We start from the raw sequence: 17180 nt of genomic DNA, 5'->3' as shown, positions 1-17180 counted from the left end.
TTTTTTTAAAAAACGTTTGACCAATTGAAAGACAAGTATAATATACCGAATAATACTATTTTTTTCTTATTAACAACTTAAATCGTATTTTAAAAAGTTAGGATTGAATTTTAGATTACCTGAACAAAGTCAATTTGAATATTTAATAACTAATACGTTTATTAAAAGATTACTAATATGTACATAAAATTGCAAGACTATACAGAAAAAAACATCTATTTAAAGCTAAGTTGAGATGGGAAAGAGATACAAATCCAAAAAGTAGTATGGTCGAAACTATGTTATGAAAGTGTAACCAACACAAATAATGTTAGATATCAAATGGTACAATTTAATTTTTTTTACATCAATTATATTATACTCCACATAAATTACACGGACTTAATTCAAATTGCTCTGATCAATGTTTTTGATGTAATAAAGAGGAAGGAAACTTTTTACATGCAGTATGGCAATGTGAAAATGTAGTAAAAATTTGGGAAGATACAAGTATTTTACTGGGACATTATGAAGACATAAGTTCCAAACGACCCAAAAATATTTTTGTTAGGGGATATTCATGATTTGAAGTTAGATATTTATCAGAGAAAGTTTTTAAGTGTAGCAATAGCAGTAGCAAAGAAATGCATGGTAGTAACGTGGAAACTAGACAATGTGGGGTTGAATAGATGTCAGATGGAATTACAAAATTGTATACTATTAGAGAAAATAACGTATCATTTACGGAATCAATCAGAAAAATTTTATAAGATTTGGAAAAAGATGGATTTCATTGGTAAGAATTCATCTATGGTGTCAACTGCTCCCACTCCAACTCATCCTAGTCAATTTAAGGTTTAAGATTATATTTTTAAATTTGAAATTCAATTAATCAATGAAGGATATGTGATAAATTCAGGCAGGCTTTTTTTCTTTTTCTTACTTTTTTGGGGAGGGTGGTGGGGGGAGAAAATATAAAATTATGTATTCCTTTTGCATCATCTTATTATTCTGTATGATTATGGATAAATATTATTTTTATTGATGCAAATGAAAAATCAAATTTTCAAAAAAAGGAAACTTGTGCCACAATTTCATTGTTGTAATAAATTGCGATAAACACAGTAGATTGTCAAAATCTGATGGAAAAAAAGACAGGAATATTCAAAAATACTATTGTATAACTAACAGATCCATTTTGAATGACTCCATTGTTTTGCACTTGCTTTTTCCAGATAATCTACTTGAGGAGAAACATCCCCAAGTTTATTGATCAAGCATGTTCTTTTACCTTTTCTCAAATATTAAAAATAAGCATCTTACAACTTTCAGAATAGATTTCTGTACTCAGAGAATTCAAATTTCTTCAAACTTAGCTGTTTCTTGGAAACTCATTACTAAGCATTGTCTCAGGAATTATAAGTAAATCTAAATGTATCTGCAGCACACAAAGATCTTGGACATATTTCAACAGTGAATTCAAAGCCAAAAAAGAAACCACAGGAGTTGTTTGCCTTTTTCTGCACATTATCTCCACCTATGCCAAACCAATTCATGATGTGCACAAAACAAGTGATAAGAAATCATTCTTGAAATAGCTTTGCTATTGTTCCTTAATTGTAATAACTTGACTTAATCTTTGAATCTTCAAGTATAGTAGCCACTTACTGAGCCAAAATTAGATCTTTTGACATGCAGCCTCAATCTCAAAGCCAAAATTTGAACCACAAAATCTAATACTATCACATCTGACACAATTCCTCAGTTTGAGCTACATTTTATTTTTATTTTCTTAGTATTTTCCAGTCCTCCACACCTTCATCTGCCTAATTAAGAAATTAGAAGCACAAAAAACATAAGCATGGCCTCAAGTATAATTGGGCAGCACCTTTTGTCCTTGCCCATTTCCTCCAAACCACTTCCCATTCTTCAATTACAATAGTACATATATATATCCAAACTCAGCCTTGAACATATTCAATCAGGGAAAAACTCGAGGAATCAGAACCTCAATCAATCACAACCCAACAAATAAACAATTTTCTATTCAATTTAGTCCTCCACACAACCACCCAGTGGTGACCAATATGGTAAAAATTTGGTAAGCAATTAGAAGTCACTAAGTAGGCAATGGCATCAATTCTGGATCCCTTAAATAACAAACTTATTTCACCTTCAGTCACTGATTCTTTTTTTGAATAAATGGCAAATTAAAGGTATCAAATGTCTTCAAGATAGAGTATTTAGCAGCTTCACCTGTCTCATATATATGGCCTACCTGTGTCACACTAATTTCGTTACTTTCAGATTCAACATTTTATTTCAAAGGCTTTCCCAAACTTCCCTCAGTTACCTGCCAAACATCCCTAGGAAGATCTACTATCAGTTAATCCAGGAAGGACAGGGACAATTTCAAAAATTTATACGTCTGTTCTGTCAATTAAAAGTCATTCATTTCCAAAATAAAGAGAGAATGGGAGCAAGAATTAAAAATAGAAATAGTGGATAAACTGTGGCAAAAGGCTATTGAGAGAATTCATTCTACCACCTTTATCACTGAGAGAATTCAATCCATCACTGGATTGTAGAAGAATAAGTGGTGCTATTGAAATAAAATTTAGTCCTAATTGGCTGATGCTTTCCCAGTTTTTCTTCTCCCCTGCCACCCCCACCCCCAATCAGGTTCAAATGCATATCAACACATGGAGAAACAAATGGCATTCAGCAGCTGTTTAATTATGGCTTCAAAAAATTCTTATTTCAACAGCACCACTTCTCATTCTTCTACAATGCAGTGAATAAGTAAGTCTTTCTTCAGAGAACAAAGAGAATTTGTACGACCTGTAACATGAAAGTGGTGACAGCTTTGCTACTGGTGGAGACACAGTGCTTCACTGTGGAATCCCACTGCCTGATTGTTAACACCGCATGCAGGGTCCAGGAAATCAATGGACTGGCACAAGAGAACACTCTGCTGAGAAGGTATCCTGAAAGACAACTGCACAGGTTATGTGACCATGGCAGCAGACCACCAAGGGCTCAGCAGCTGAAGGGCTCTCACAAAGATGAGGACTCCTGAAGACTTGTGGGAACTGGGTATTGGTACCACGATTCATGAGGGTGCCAATGGCAAGGAGGGCCTCAGGTGTTGACAGCCTCCTGATTATATTGGAGGTTCAGAACCCTGAGTTCAGGTTCTCATACAAAGCTTATGGGAGGCTGTACGCCTGCAGAGGTTGTAGAAGCACAGTAAGCAAATAAATTCTTGGACAATAGGTGTCTTTAAAGAAACTCTTGATTCTCTCCCTCTTCGTGGTGGGGCGGTGTAAGTTAGAGGCATCCCTTTATGTGCCTTTACAGCAAGCAAAACATGACAAAGTTTGTGCATTTATTACATAACAGTGAAGGAATCTTGAATAGTTTACATGGCATACACATCCTTTCTTATTTCTAAAGCCTTACCAAGCCCTGTACAACTTCAGCAATACATGCTGAATATTCCAGTTCCTTTGTCACAGAGCTTGCAAAAACATTTCCTCCCAACAAATGCTTAATTCCCATGCATGTTGTTAGCATAATCAAGGTCCCCTTGTGCAACTTCATTTTATTGATATTCCCCTTCCAATAAACAAGCTTTCCTATTCTTCCCAGCAAAATGATCGACCTTAGTTTTCTCCACATTTAACCCCATCTCCCTCCTTCGTATCACTCTTTTGACCATTTACTTTTACAGAGCCTCCATGTGACACCTCAACAACTCGCCTTATCTCCCACATTCAGGCATTAACGAAGGTTGGAAATACAGCTAGCTTTGAATCAAACCTCTATAATTTGGGAAAATGCAAGTACCAACCCTATCAGATATTTTCACAAAAGGTTGTTAAATATATTAACTTTTTGTGAAACAAGGTAAAAATAAAATCAAATAGTGTGAGTGAATAAAGAGGGGATTGAAGGAAGGAGGGTGGTCAGGGAAGATCAGAGTGGAGAATAACACTGGATTTTTTTTAAAAATGCACAAAAACTGACAGTGAAATTGTTTTCCTCATAGTACTTCTTATTGCTGTAAGAAAATTGCACTAAAAACAACCAACTCAGTCTCAATACAGGACTGAAATGGCCTGTTCCTAAACTATTCCATATTACTTGAAGGAAGATTTTAAGAACACATTCTCCATATGGCTTTGACCAATTCAATTTACTCAGTCCAAGATTAAAAGCTTTGGTTTGGATTGACTTAAAGCATTTCATGATTGTGACTGATTTTGAGCACAATTTTTTCATCCGGATAGCTTCCTATGTAACACGTTAGGCAACCTATTCCACAGTCAGATTAAAAGTCTCCAGTCCTGCCCACAAGAGTTTAGACAATCATACAATCAGAAGAATCGAGTTTATGAACAATGCAGACCAGCTCCACGGTCAAAAATTGGGGATGCCATGATAAGTGATTTGGCCAAAGCATCATTCATAAAACAAGGAGCATGATAGAATCTCTACAACTTTCCTAAATACATAGTTCAAAATTATCCACGCTAAGCATCCAACTTAAATGGCAACACATTTATAAACCTTGAACATCCTCTCTGGCAATGGCATAACTAGATTTTGCAGGAGCAACTTGCCATAGCTTTGATATTATCATCACAAATATGCAGATCTTCCATCAAAAAGGAAGAAAATAGCATACAGGTGAACATCAGCCTTTTCAAAGCTCAGTATGCCAACAACAATACACCATGCCTCAATTGTCATGGGTCAAAAATCTTTGGACTCTCCACTGAACAGTGCCTTCCATAATGTTTAGGAGAAATGCGCATTCTTTTTCTTTTATTTCCCCCTGTGCGCCACAGTTTTAAATTTGTAATCAAACAATTCCCACATGATTAAAGTGAACATTCCAGATTTTATTAAAAAGCATGTGTGTGAATATTTTGATTTGACCATGTAGAAATTACAGAACTCTTTAGATTGAACCCCCTCATTTCAGGGCACCATAAAATTTAAGACTTAGAAATGTTATGTATATTAAATAGTCATGCTTAGTACTTTGTTGCCTATCCCTTGCATACAGTGACTACTTGAAGTCTGTGATTCATAGACTGAATATCTTTTCTAATGATGCAGGCCTCTCTAATGCAATCATCTTCAGTTGCTATTTGTTTTGGGGTCTTGTCCACTTAATTTTTGGGTGACTGACTTGGCCATTCAATAATTTTCCAGTTTTTTGCTTTGAAAAAACTCAAGATTCAAATTATTGTCATGTAATAAAGTGTTGTATGACATGTAATTGCCTTTTGCTGCTGTCAGGCATACAGATTGGCCTGAAGTGCCTCTTACAGTCAGAGAGAAGCAAAAGAGAGCTCCAATGCATGTTTCCCCCCCCACCCGAGTCAATGGGTGGCTGTAGATTCACCTACAGCGCTCCCACACCCTCCACAGCCACACCATTCCAAACCATCAGCAAGCCAAGCTCCAGATCCAAACCTCTGACATAATTAGGAACCATTCAGAGTGCTCCACATCGTCTCGCATTTCATTTCTGACACCTGGTATCCCTTTAGCCAGTTTCCAGCAGTTCATCACCTGGTGTGCATCCCTTGAGCACAGATTCCAGCAGCCCAAAGCCTACATGGGTTCTTCACCTCGAGTCACCAACAGCCCGTCACCTGTGTATTCCTCAGCCACAGAACCCCTAACTGGTCCACTGCCATGGTAACCGTCTCCTCTACTTCTCAGAATGGGAGGGTAGTATTACTATTTTCTGGTCCCCTGCGCCAGACCTCTGCTTCCCCAGAGTCTGCTGCCGATCACATGCGCCACCATCTTCGGCATAGACTCTTCAGTCACAGAATTTTAACAGGCCATTTAAAGCCTGTACAGAGCTGAAAGTAGATGGACTGGATAGTTGAAAACCACGGGAGTGCTGCATTTCCGCTCTCTGCTCTCCCCAAGTCCGCACTATTGGTATTGCTCCCATTACAGCAGCACCCCCATTTTTTTTTTGTCTTTGTTGCTTTAACAGTTTATTAGGATCATTGTCTTGCTATAGGATGAAGTGCCATCCAATGAGTTTGGAGCCATTTGCTCAAACCGGAGAAGATAAGATGCTTCTATACCACTCAGACTTCATTTTGCTACTGCCATCAGCAGTTACATCAATGAAGTGAACCAGTACCTATGGCAGCCAGATATGCCCAGACCATTGCAACCCTACCATGTTTCATGGTGGTATGCTTTGAATCTTGGGCAGTTCCTTTAAGTCTCCATACTTTGCTCTTGCCATCACTCTAACACAGGTTAATCTTGGTCTCATCAGTCCACAAGACCTTTTTCCAGAATTCTGCAGCCTCTTTTAAAAACTAGAGGCTTGCATCTTGCAGAGTAGCCTCTGTACTTCTGCAGACAGTAGACATCAACACATCCACACCTGCCTCCTGGAGAGTGTTTCTGATCTGTCGGACAGGCGTTCAGGGTTTTTTCCTTCGTTATGAGAATTCTTCTGTCATCAGCAGTAGAGGACTTCCTTGGCCTACCAGTTCCTTTGTGATTACTGTGCTCACCAGTATATTCTTTCTTCTTATTGATGTTCCAAACAGCTGATTTTGGTAATCCTAATGTTTGGGCATTGTCTCTTACTGTTTTATTCTTGTTTTACAGCCTCATAATGGTTTCCTTGACTTTCATTGGCACAACTCTGGTCCTCATGTTGAAAAATGGTAACTGCAGACCCCAGAGGTGATCAAAAGCTTTGAAGCAAGAGTATTTAAGAGGTGGCTTGGGAGGAATTGTTAGAGGAGGTTGTACACAAACATTTTAAAACTCAGAATCTTTGCAGGACTTTTGCAGAATGCATTTTGCAGAAAGCAACAAAGTAGCAACATACAGCTTGCCTGGAAACATTTGATATTTGCAGGCAACAGAGAGCAGTTTTGCTCTCAGAGAGGGAGGGAGTGAAACAGAGAGGAGAGACATAGAAATCAGTTCCAGAGGGACAAGCCGGCAAACTTTGGAAGGCTGCCTGGTCAAAGGAGAAGAATGGCAGTGTGAAAGGTGATGTGAAAGAAAGAGGATCATTTGGAGAATCCTGAAGGGGGCAAGTTTTGTCAGCAAGACTGATTGGAAAGGAATCAGTTGCGGATGTCCTAGAAAAGGAATCTCTCTCCGAAAACCAGCAAGAACCCTCCTGAGTGGTAACCATTTGCCTGTTAAGCACCTTGAAATGGGGGAACTAAGTGTAATTTCCTCATGGTCAAACCAAAATATATACAAATAACCTTTAATAACATCTGGAAAGTGCACTTTTATCACATGCTAATTGTTTGATTACAAATTTAAAACTGTGGAGCACAGGTGCAAATAAAGGAAAATAAATAATCTTTTTCCCCAAACATTATGGAGGGCACTATAATTGTGACAGTTCCATCAACAGATTTGCAGCATTCAAGAAAGCAGCTTCCCATCACTTGGCCTTAACAATAGATCTTGCATCACATGAATGAATAAAATGTTATACTCTACCTTGCCCACTCTTCCTGCTGGTTCTCTTTTTCACTATTTTCTCCTAAGAATTAATAACATTTTCAATGGAAACATCAGAATTCTTAATTTTAACAATTTAAAAATATCCTTGTGTTTATATTCAACTATTACAAACTTTCTCTTTATCATTTTACCTGAATTCATAATAAAAAAAGAAATTCATTTACTTGAAATGTGAATCTCCATGTTTTGCATGCAGACTGCTTCATCATTTTCCACATCATCTTGAATTATCATTTTATCAGTCACAAACTCCCTGAAGGGAAAAGAAAAATACAAGGAAATTCAAAACAAAATGTGCAAACTAACCTCTGTATTCAACATCTGTCCCTTTTCTGAAGTAAAAGGATCTTACAGTACATTCAGCTCTTCTTCCTGTGATTAGCAATGTAGTTTCATGATAAGGGCACAAAATAAATGAAACTTGATGATGAATGACTACTGCCCAATTCCTGCCTTCATATTATCTTGGCAAATCTTACACTTTTATCCTGTTGTAAGTAATAAGGGGAATCATAGAACCATCAAAATTTCCAACACAGAAAACAGGCCTTTCATCCCTTCTCATCTGTGCCTTGTCCCACTGACCTGCACACAGACCATAGCCCTCCCATACATATACATGTCTAAATTTTTCTTAAATGTTAAAATTGATCCCACATTTACTTCAGTTGGTAGCTCGTTCCACCTAAACTTCTCCTTGCACCCTTAACCCATGTCCTCTGCTTCATATCTCACTTAAACCTCAGTAGAAAAACCTACTTTAATTTACTCTTATCAAAACAGCTCATGGTTTTGCAAACTTCTTTCAAATCTCCCCTAATTCTTCTACAGTCCAGAGAATGAAGTCCTAATCTGTTTAACCTTTCCCTAAACTCAGTTCCTTAAGTTCCAGTGACATCTTAGTAAATCTTCTCTGCACTCCTTCACTTTTATTGACATCCTTCCTGTAATTTGCTGATCAAAAATGCATACAATGCTCCAAATTTGGCCTCAAAAATTTCTTATACAACTTCATCATAACTCCTATACCCAGTACTTTGATTTATGAAGGTCAATGCACCAAAATCTCTATTTACAACCCTATCTACTTGTGACATCACTTTCAGGAAATTATGCATCTGTATTCCCAGATCCCTCCGTTCCACCACATTGCTCAGCGCCACACCATTCACTGTGTGTGTTCTACATTAGTTTGTCTTTCCAAAATGCAACACTTCACACTTGTCTGCATGAAATTACATCTGCCATTTTGCAGACCATTTTTTCCAGTTGGCCCAGATACCTATACAAGCTTTGAAGATCTTCCTCGCTGTCCATTATACTTGTCTCATCTGCAAACCTGCTGATAATCATTTAGACCATCATTAATATACATAACAAACAACAAAGGACCAGGCACACCACTAGTCATAGGCCTCCTGTCAGAGAGGCAATCATCCATTACCACTCTCTGGTTTCTCCACAAAGCCAATGTTGAATCCAGTATACTAACTCAACATGAGCACTGAGCGACTGAACCTTTCTGACTAACCTCCATGCAGAATCTTGTCAAGGGCCTCACTAAAATCCATGTAAGCTACATCCACAGCCTATCCATCTTCAACCTTGTCAAAAAACTCTACATGAATTGTGAAACACAACCTACCACTCACAAAGCCATGTTGTCAATCCTTAATTAGTCCCTGACTATCCAAATAAGATAAAACCCCTGGTATCCGGAATTCAAGCAACCGGCAGCCTCAACCAACTGGCAAAAAAAATTGTAAAAATTACCATAAAATAAATAAGAACAAAATAACTGGCTAAAAGTTTAAAATTGTAAATGTTCTCTGAAGTAACATATAAACCTTTGGTGAAGATGGCCAGCAGAGTGACTGGTTGTGCTTTGCTCAGAGTAGCCATTTGAATAAAATTGTGTGAAACAGCAGTGGCATTGCCTGTGATGGAAATGTGTCATTATTAATCTTTTAGAAAATTATATATATTTCTTAGAAAAGGCTTTGTGGGCAGACAAGGACACAGACACACAATTACACAGAGAGAAGCCATTTTCAGAGATGCTGTATCTGGAAAACAGAGCAATAAAAACGAGAATTGAGTGGTTCATTCAATTGCTGGATCAATGGTGTTTACTGAGAGATGGTATCTGTTCATACAAGCTGGCTTGTGCTTCAATAATCTGGGTACACACAAAACCATCTGCCTGTTACCTGTGCAGTCAACTCGGAAGCATTTGCTCATTAACATTTGGAAGAGAAGAACTTCACAGCATTGAGGTCATGTCATGTGATTAAGGACACTTCAAGGAGACATCTTTAATATTATACTAGTTTTCATCTGAGGTCAAAAATACAGTAGCCTCCAGTGAGAGGTACTGTTTATATTGTATTCTCTTTATCATGAGAGATACACAAATCAGCGGCAAAGACGATCCACTTCAGCTGTCTCCTGAAAAGAGGACAATTTCACCATGTCCATTTTCACATGGCCACTTCATATAACCCTTGCCAGGGTTTGTGAAATCGTTATGGAAGAAAATACAAGTTCTGAAACCTTCATGCAAGAGAGGGAAATCATTCATATGAAGAAACAATTCTCTGAAAACAGACCTACCAGAATTTGTGAGTTTGATAACTTTTGAACAGCAGTAAAGACTTGAGTTTCAACACAAAAGCTTTCTGAGACTAAACTTTAAAATCACCTCTTCAGAATTATGTCTAAAGTGTAATGGTTTGGTTTTGCTACGCACACACATATATACATTTGCGTATAGTGGGGTTAAGTGTTATCAACAGTTATTAATAAAATTGTTTTGTTTTGGTGAATTTCTATTGCTGCTGGTCTAGGTCATAATACGCCCAGGATGAAGAGCTGGTTGATGCTGTTCTCCATTGGGAACTCTCAAAGCGTCTCCTTATCTCTGCTTAGTAAGTGTCACTCCGGTCAGAGGTTTTATCTGTCAACTTGGAGGGGAGATGGGGTTAATTATCCATAATGTTATTGCTCATATTTCAGACAGCTCCCTGGGAGGAGGGAGGAACCTGTAATACTTAAAGGTTTATATATACACATGCAAATGAAGTTCCTTCAGTGCAAGTAAAATATAGCATTTTGACTTTTAAACTGTTTATTCTTAATAACTTATCCAGCATCAACAACTACCCATAGGTGCTGGATACCAGGGGTTTTACTGTACTTGTAAACTTGATCTCTGAGGGTGATGTCAGCCTCACTGGCCAATAATTTTCTGGGTTTTTTGGCACTTTATCATCATCCAGCACCTAACATGTGGCTTAGGACTTTTTAAATCTATCTGCCAGGGTTCCTGCAATTTCTACACTATCCTCTCTCAAGGTTTGAGGGTATAGGCCCTGGGGATTTATCCACCTTTATTCGCTTTACAACAGCAAGCACCTCATCCTCTAATCTGGTTGGGCTCCATGACCTTATTGCTTGTTTACCTCTATCATAGACCCTGTGCCAATTTCCTGAGTAAATAGATACAAAAAAAATTCAAGATCTCCCCCCCTCGTCTAGATCCATACATAGCTGACCACTCTGATCTTCAAGAAGATCAAATGTGCCCCTTACTCTCCTTTTATTATTAACATACCCAAGAATCTCTCATGTTGCCTTTTCTTTACTGTATACTAATTCATCTTTTATTTTATTGCAATTCTATCTACTGTATCTGTGCTCCTGCCCTTCTACGTTACATACTGTATGAATGGTAGAAATAACTTGCAAAGAACCCTTCAAACTGTACCAGGTATATAATATGGCAAATATGAACTCAAAACTAATAGCTCACGAGTCCAAAATAATTGATATTATAAACCAAATATTCAAATACAGTGCACCCACAAATATATCTTTATCTCAAATCATCTGATCATAATCAAACCGCTAGTTAGATTCCAACAGGCTGTCAGAATTCATGAGGTATCAGAATTGTCACACACAGCAGAAACTATTCTAATTTACCTTTTCCTCAAAGAGTAAACTTCAGTCCAATGCAATGTCCCTTTCCCCAGTCTATCTCAAAAGTCTATTCAACGCCATTTTCAAAACTTTCTACATATGAATCCAGTTATCCTGTGAATAATCTTTCTTTGGCTTGGCTTCGCGGACGAAGATTTATGGAGGGGGTAAAAAGTCCACGTCAGCTGCAGGCTCGTTTGTGGCTGACAAGTCCGATGCGGGACAGGCAGACACGATTGCAGCGGTTGCAGGGGAAAATTGGTTGGTTGGGGTTGGGTGTTGGGTTTTTCCTCCTTTGCCTTTTGTCAGTGAGGTGGGCTCTGCGGTCTTCTTCAAAGGAGGTTGCTGCCCGCCAAACTGTGAGGCGCCAAGATGCACGGTTTGAGGCGTTATCAGCCCACTGGCGGTGGTCAATGTGGCAGGCACCAAGAGATTTCTTTAGGCAGTCCTTGTACCTTTTCTTTGGTGCACCTCTGTCACGGTGGCCAGTGGAGAGCTCGCCATATAACACGATCTTGGGAAGGCGATGGTCCTCCATTCTGGAGACGTGACCCATCCAGCGCAGCTGGATCTTCAGCAGCGTGGACTCGATGCTGTCGACCTCTGCCATCTCGAGTACTTCGACGTTAGGGATGTAAGCGCTCCAATGGATGTTGAGGATGGAGCGGAGACAACGCTGGTGGAAGCGTTCTAGGAGCCGTAGGTGGTGCCGGTAGAGGACCCATGATTCGGAGCCGAACAGGAGTGTGGGTATGACAACGGCTCTGTATACGCTTATCTTTGTGAGGTTTTTCAGTTGGTTGTTTTTCCAGACTCTTTTGTGTAGTCTTCCAAAGGCGCTATTTGCCTTGGCGAGTCTGTTGTCTATCTCATCGTCGATCCTTGCATCTGATGAAATGGTGCAGCCGAGATAGGTAAACTGGTTGACCGTTTTGAGTTTTGTGTGCCCGATGGAGATGTGGGGGGGCTGGTAGTCATGGTGGGGAGCTGGCTGATGGAGGACCTCAGTTTTCTTCAGGCTGACTTCCAGGCCAAACATTTTGGCAGTTTCCGCAAAGCAGGACGTCAAGCGCTGAAGAGCTGGCTCTGAATGGGCAACTAAAGCGGCATCGTCTGCAAAGAGTAGTTCACGGATACAGCATGACTAAAGCAATGATGAATTATTGCACAGGCTGGATACAGAGTGGAAAAACTTCAATTCTAGAATTTTAACTGCTTCTCTATTCATAAGATGGCCCCTACATAAATGATCACATGCATTTTGTTTTAATGACATCTCTGAACAGTTGACAAAATTCAAATTTAAGATTTTCTCCAATTATACAAAATTATTCCATTTTCCCCCTCTGTCTACCCACTCAATATCAAACAGTTTTAAGACAAAAATTTATCAAGCTACAAATAGAGAACTTCAAGCACATTCTAAAACTCCACCCAACCATTAAATGAAATCCAACTAATGAAGGTACATTTCCTACTTACTTAATTTCCTTTGTATCTGCAAAACTGACTCTGCGAGAGCTTCTGCGAAATGTTCCCACTTGCTCCATCTCAAATGGAATAAATAAAAAATTGATAGGATTTTCAAATATCACAAAGCAGACTTTTTCCCAAATGTCATTCTATGCCCTTTGTCCAACAATAAAATAATTACAAAAACACTTGCATTTCAACATGTGCTTTTGTCACAATAGATGGATATTAGCATAGTTCCTGATCCCTAAAAATTCTTAAAATGACTTGATACATATTGGGCTAACCGGTTTCTCTCTGTTAAATTTGCCAAATAAGCAATGCCCCATGCATCACTGCAGTCTGCTTACAATCCATTATGCAATAAACCCAATCTGCTTATGGGATTTGTTTCATCACTAAACAGCTCAAAAATATTTCTTCAATAAATTTGTGTTACCTTTTGGCTGATATCAGTTTCATTCAGAGTTCTAAGTGGACTCCTGGAAGCTTTTAAAATCTTGAGAAAGGTGGGGAAAGATAAATATAAAAACAAGACAGTCATTAATATTACATGAGAGTAACAATTCAACAATTTCAAGCAGTGTTTCCTTTTAAGCCTTTGACACCTTTGTATTTGGGTGTTTATATGGTTTTGTATAAACAATTCCAGCTGATGTATAAAGAATTGACAATACAAAATTAGGAACATTCATTAAAAAAATGAAAATTTGTGCTGGGCAAGAGTCATATCAAAATTCACCCTGTCCAAATGTTCAGTACTGAAAGTATCACTTGCAGAATAAGTCTGACATAATGAAGCATTCATTTTTTTTGAAAAAATTAAATTAAAAATCTAACACATCTAAAAAGAAAATTTGGAATTCACTTGAAATACTTGAACACCCTATTGGCTCCTTTCAATTCACCAAACTATTTGCACAGTATCAAAGAGTATATTTAAACAAAGGACACTCAAGGACATCTGTGAAAATCATCTCAATTAAAGGTTAAACATTAGGTGAGAACAGTGGCAAAGAAAATTCAGTATTACAGTGGCATTATTATGTTAATGTAAAATCTAAATAAACTACTGATTTTGAACATTAGTTATTCAATTAGTACAATCCTAATTTTGATGACTTTGCTAAATTCCTGTCGCAACTTATTATTGCAAATCTCAAAACTATTTAATGGCATTAGAGCAGCAGAGAGTATGAATGGAAATTAAGATGATGTGAAAAGAACAATTAACAAAAACTTACTCCCGACTGTCTCCTCTTGCATTTCCCTTTTGTAACTTCAACACTGAAAGAGAAACATACACGAGACCAACACCTAATTAAATACCACTATTTCTTGCTTTGAAGTCTGTTAATATGAGAAAAAAATTGATAACATAAAACATGTCACTTTTAACATACATTGGCAAAGCTTGCACTAAAATGAATGCGCAGGAGAATATCATTTATTTTCTATTCTACATAATTTGCCACAGAGAACTGAATTATAATTTTTTTTTCAAAACTGCATAAGTACTGGTATCAGAGTTTCAAGGGCTACTTCCTCTCACCTGAATGCATTCTAAATCAACCCCACGATAGAACTTCTTTAGCCTGGACAAAATATTCAGATTTGATAAATAAACACTCTTAGCGAGTTGTAAGTGAGCACAGTGAAGAGACTGAGACAACAGGCTGTGTGTTACATATCACAACTGCCTTTATTTGAATATCGTGCTGCAGCATTTAAGCCCCATCTCGTTCCGCCTCCCAACATTTGTAACCCAGTGACGCAAGCGCATATACGACCTTTCAGCCTGGCCTGGAAAAAAAATCCTGCGACATCATCCTTGCCAAGGCTGCCCCGCCGACCTCACATGACAAGCAGTGCTGGTTCGCCGCTACAGGAATGTGAGTCGCCACACAAACACCCCCCAGAACTGGCACCGATTCCTTTGGAATGTGTCACGGGAGAGGAATGCTGTTTTGGGGGCCAACCTCTATTCACTGGTGTGGGAGACTGTACTGGCTGGGACAAGTCCACATATGCTGGTTTTAAACGGTCCAATGTGAATACCTCCTCTTTGCCCTCAATGTCAAGGATGAACATTGAAGCGTTTCAGTGAAGCACCTTGTATGGGCCCTCACAAGGTCGTTGAAGGGTAGTCCTGTGTGCGCCCTTGCACACAAGCACATACTCACAGAAAAACAAGTCCAGGGGGTAGTTACAGGGTGGTTGACCGTGTCGCGATAGCGGGAGCAGTGCGATGGAGCCCAGTTTGTCATGCAGCTACTCAAGGACGACGGTGGTGTCAGCATCGTGCTTGGTTGCTGGGTGGAGGTAAAGTCCAGGCATTGTGATAGTCTTTCCGTACACTACTTAGGCTGAGGAGGTCCCGAGGTCATCCTTGGGTGCTGTGCGAATGCCCAAGAGAACCTAGGGCAGTTCGTCCATCCAGTTGGGCTTATCAAGGCTTGCCATCAGCACTGATTTGGCCATGCCAAACAAATCTTGTGAATACTAGCTGGATGGTTGTGTTGATGGAGGGGTGCGATAAATGGTGGATTAAGTAGAAAACCGTTCTCCTCAATTGTGCGGGAATGAGAGGGCGGGGCTGGCCAGTGGAAACATTTCAGAGGAGCATGGTGCCATTGGCGTCAAGCAGGAGGTCTTGGAGCTGCAGCCTCGTGATTGCTGTTCTGAAGCTGAGTGTCTCGGGGTCATTCCGTTGCGCTTGAGGCAGATCATAGTAGTCGATGCCCTGTGGCAGAGTGTTGACTGTAGGCCAGGAAAAGCGTCGGCAACGATATTTTGCTTTTCGGCGAGGTGTCGGATAGCAGTGATGAATTCAGAGACATAAGACAAGTGTCTCTGTTTTTGGCCAGACCATGAGTCAGAGGACTTTGCAAAGGCAAATTAAGCAGCTTGTGGTCGGTGGAGTCTGAATGGGTGCTCTTCCAGGAAGTAATGGAAGAGAATGACATCCAAGTAGAGGGCGAGTAGTTATCTGTCGAATGCACTGTACTTCAATTTGAGCGGTCACAGTGGTTGGCTGAAGAAAGCGAGGGATTGCCATGAGTCATCAACGAACGGTTCCAGCACAGTACCCACGGCTGTGTTGGGTGCGTTGACAGTTAGAGCTGTCGGTACATCTATTCGTGGCTGTAGCAGCATCGTAGTGTGGACCAGAGCTTCTTTAGTCTGTTTGAATGAACTGTGTGCCTCCTCTGTCCATTCCAACTCCTTCAATGTCAAGAGAGGGCGCATAATTTTGGCTGCTGCAGGGATGAATCCATTGTTGAAATTCACCATGCCCACAAATTCCTGAAGGCCCTTCAGTGTCATTGGTCTGGCAAACTGCCAGATGGCATTGACTTTATTTGGTAAATGGGTGGGGACAGCTGGGGTGATCTGGCCCAGAAAGTCTATTTCTGAGGCTAAACTGGCACTTCTTTGGATTAACAGTGAGGCCGAACTGTGCAAGGTGAGTGAACAGCTGATGGAAGTGTGTCATGTGTTTTGCAGGTGAACTGCTGGCTACCAGGATGTCAAAGTAGATGAAAAGGAAAGGCAAGTCTCTCAACCATGTCCATGAGGCACTGAAAGGTCTGGGCTGTGTTTTTTTAAACTAAACAGCATGCTTAGTGTAACAATATTAATATTTGGGGAGAATTTATAAGACTTAGAGTAGGTCACATACATTCACACATTTTAAAACAGATCTTATTTGAAAGACTGAAGAATTCACGTTGCAAGATCTCTGGATAATGTAAGCACCTTTCACAATTAGGTGTTAATTCAACTGATGTCATAAAATTCTTGACCATTTCCTTGCTGGAGTCAAGCTGTCTATCAGTACCCTTTCTGCAAAGTGCTCAGAGAAAGGTCAATTCTGGAATGTTTACCTAAAATAACAATTTGAGGAGAAGAAAGAACTCCTGTTGTTTGCTGGAGAAGGTTGGGGGGGGGGGGGGGTTGCGAGCGAAAGAGAGAGAGAGAGAGAAAGAGAGAGAGTTGAGTTAACAACTCAGTCAGTCAGTGTGTGGAACACTGAGAAGTAACTGAAAAGTGCAATTCAGGGAAAACTGTTTGAAATGAAAGCAAGTTCCAGAGTAGTAGATGGCTGGAAGTGCTAGCTGTCTGATGTTTCTCTTGAAATAGAGGAAGGTATGGAACTCTGTGGTAGCTTGAAGAAAGAGGTTACTATCCAGAAGACCCAG

The 17180-nt window shown here is 39.5% G+C and overlaps 1 protein-coding gene across 7 annotated transcripts in view; it reads right to left on the bottom strand.

Moving 5' to 3' along the window:
* Positions 1–17180, bottom strand: part of knl1 (kinetochore scaffold 1) — a 106439-nt gene that overhangs the window by 76269 nt on the left and 12990 nt on the right. For 6 of the 7 annotated variants that reach the window (XM_069917191.1, XM_069917193.1, XM_069917189.1 and 3 more), the window contains 5 exons: positions 14223–14265; positions 13418–13477; positions 12988–13055; positions 7689–7777; positions 7501–7543 (listed from right to left, as the gene is read on the bottom strand). In XM_069917191.1, coding sequence (XP_069773292.1) covers positions 7501–7543; positions 7689–7777; positions 12988–13055; positions 13418–13477; positions 14223–14265 — 303 coding nt within the window. The remainder of the gene's footprint in view (positions 1–7500; positions 7544–7688; positions 7778–12987; positions 13056–13417; positions 13478–14222; positions 14266–17180) is intronic. The other variant, XM_069917194.1, reaches the window with a different exon arrangement.

The sequence above is a fragment of the Narcine bancroftii genome, chromosome 2 (genome assembly GCF_036971445.1).
Source record: "Narcine bancroftii isolate sNarBan1 chromosome 2, sNarBan1.hap1, whole genome shotgun sequence".
Lineage (NCBI taxonomy): Eukaryota > Metazoa > Chordata > Chondrichthyes > Torpediniformes > Narcinidae > Narcine > Narcine bancroftii.
This window is presented reverse-complemented; position numbering and strand designations above follow the sequence as displayed.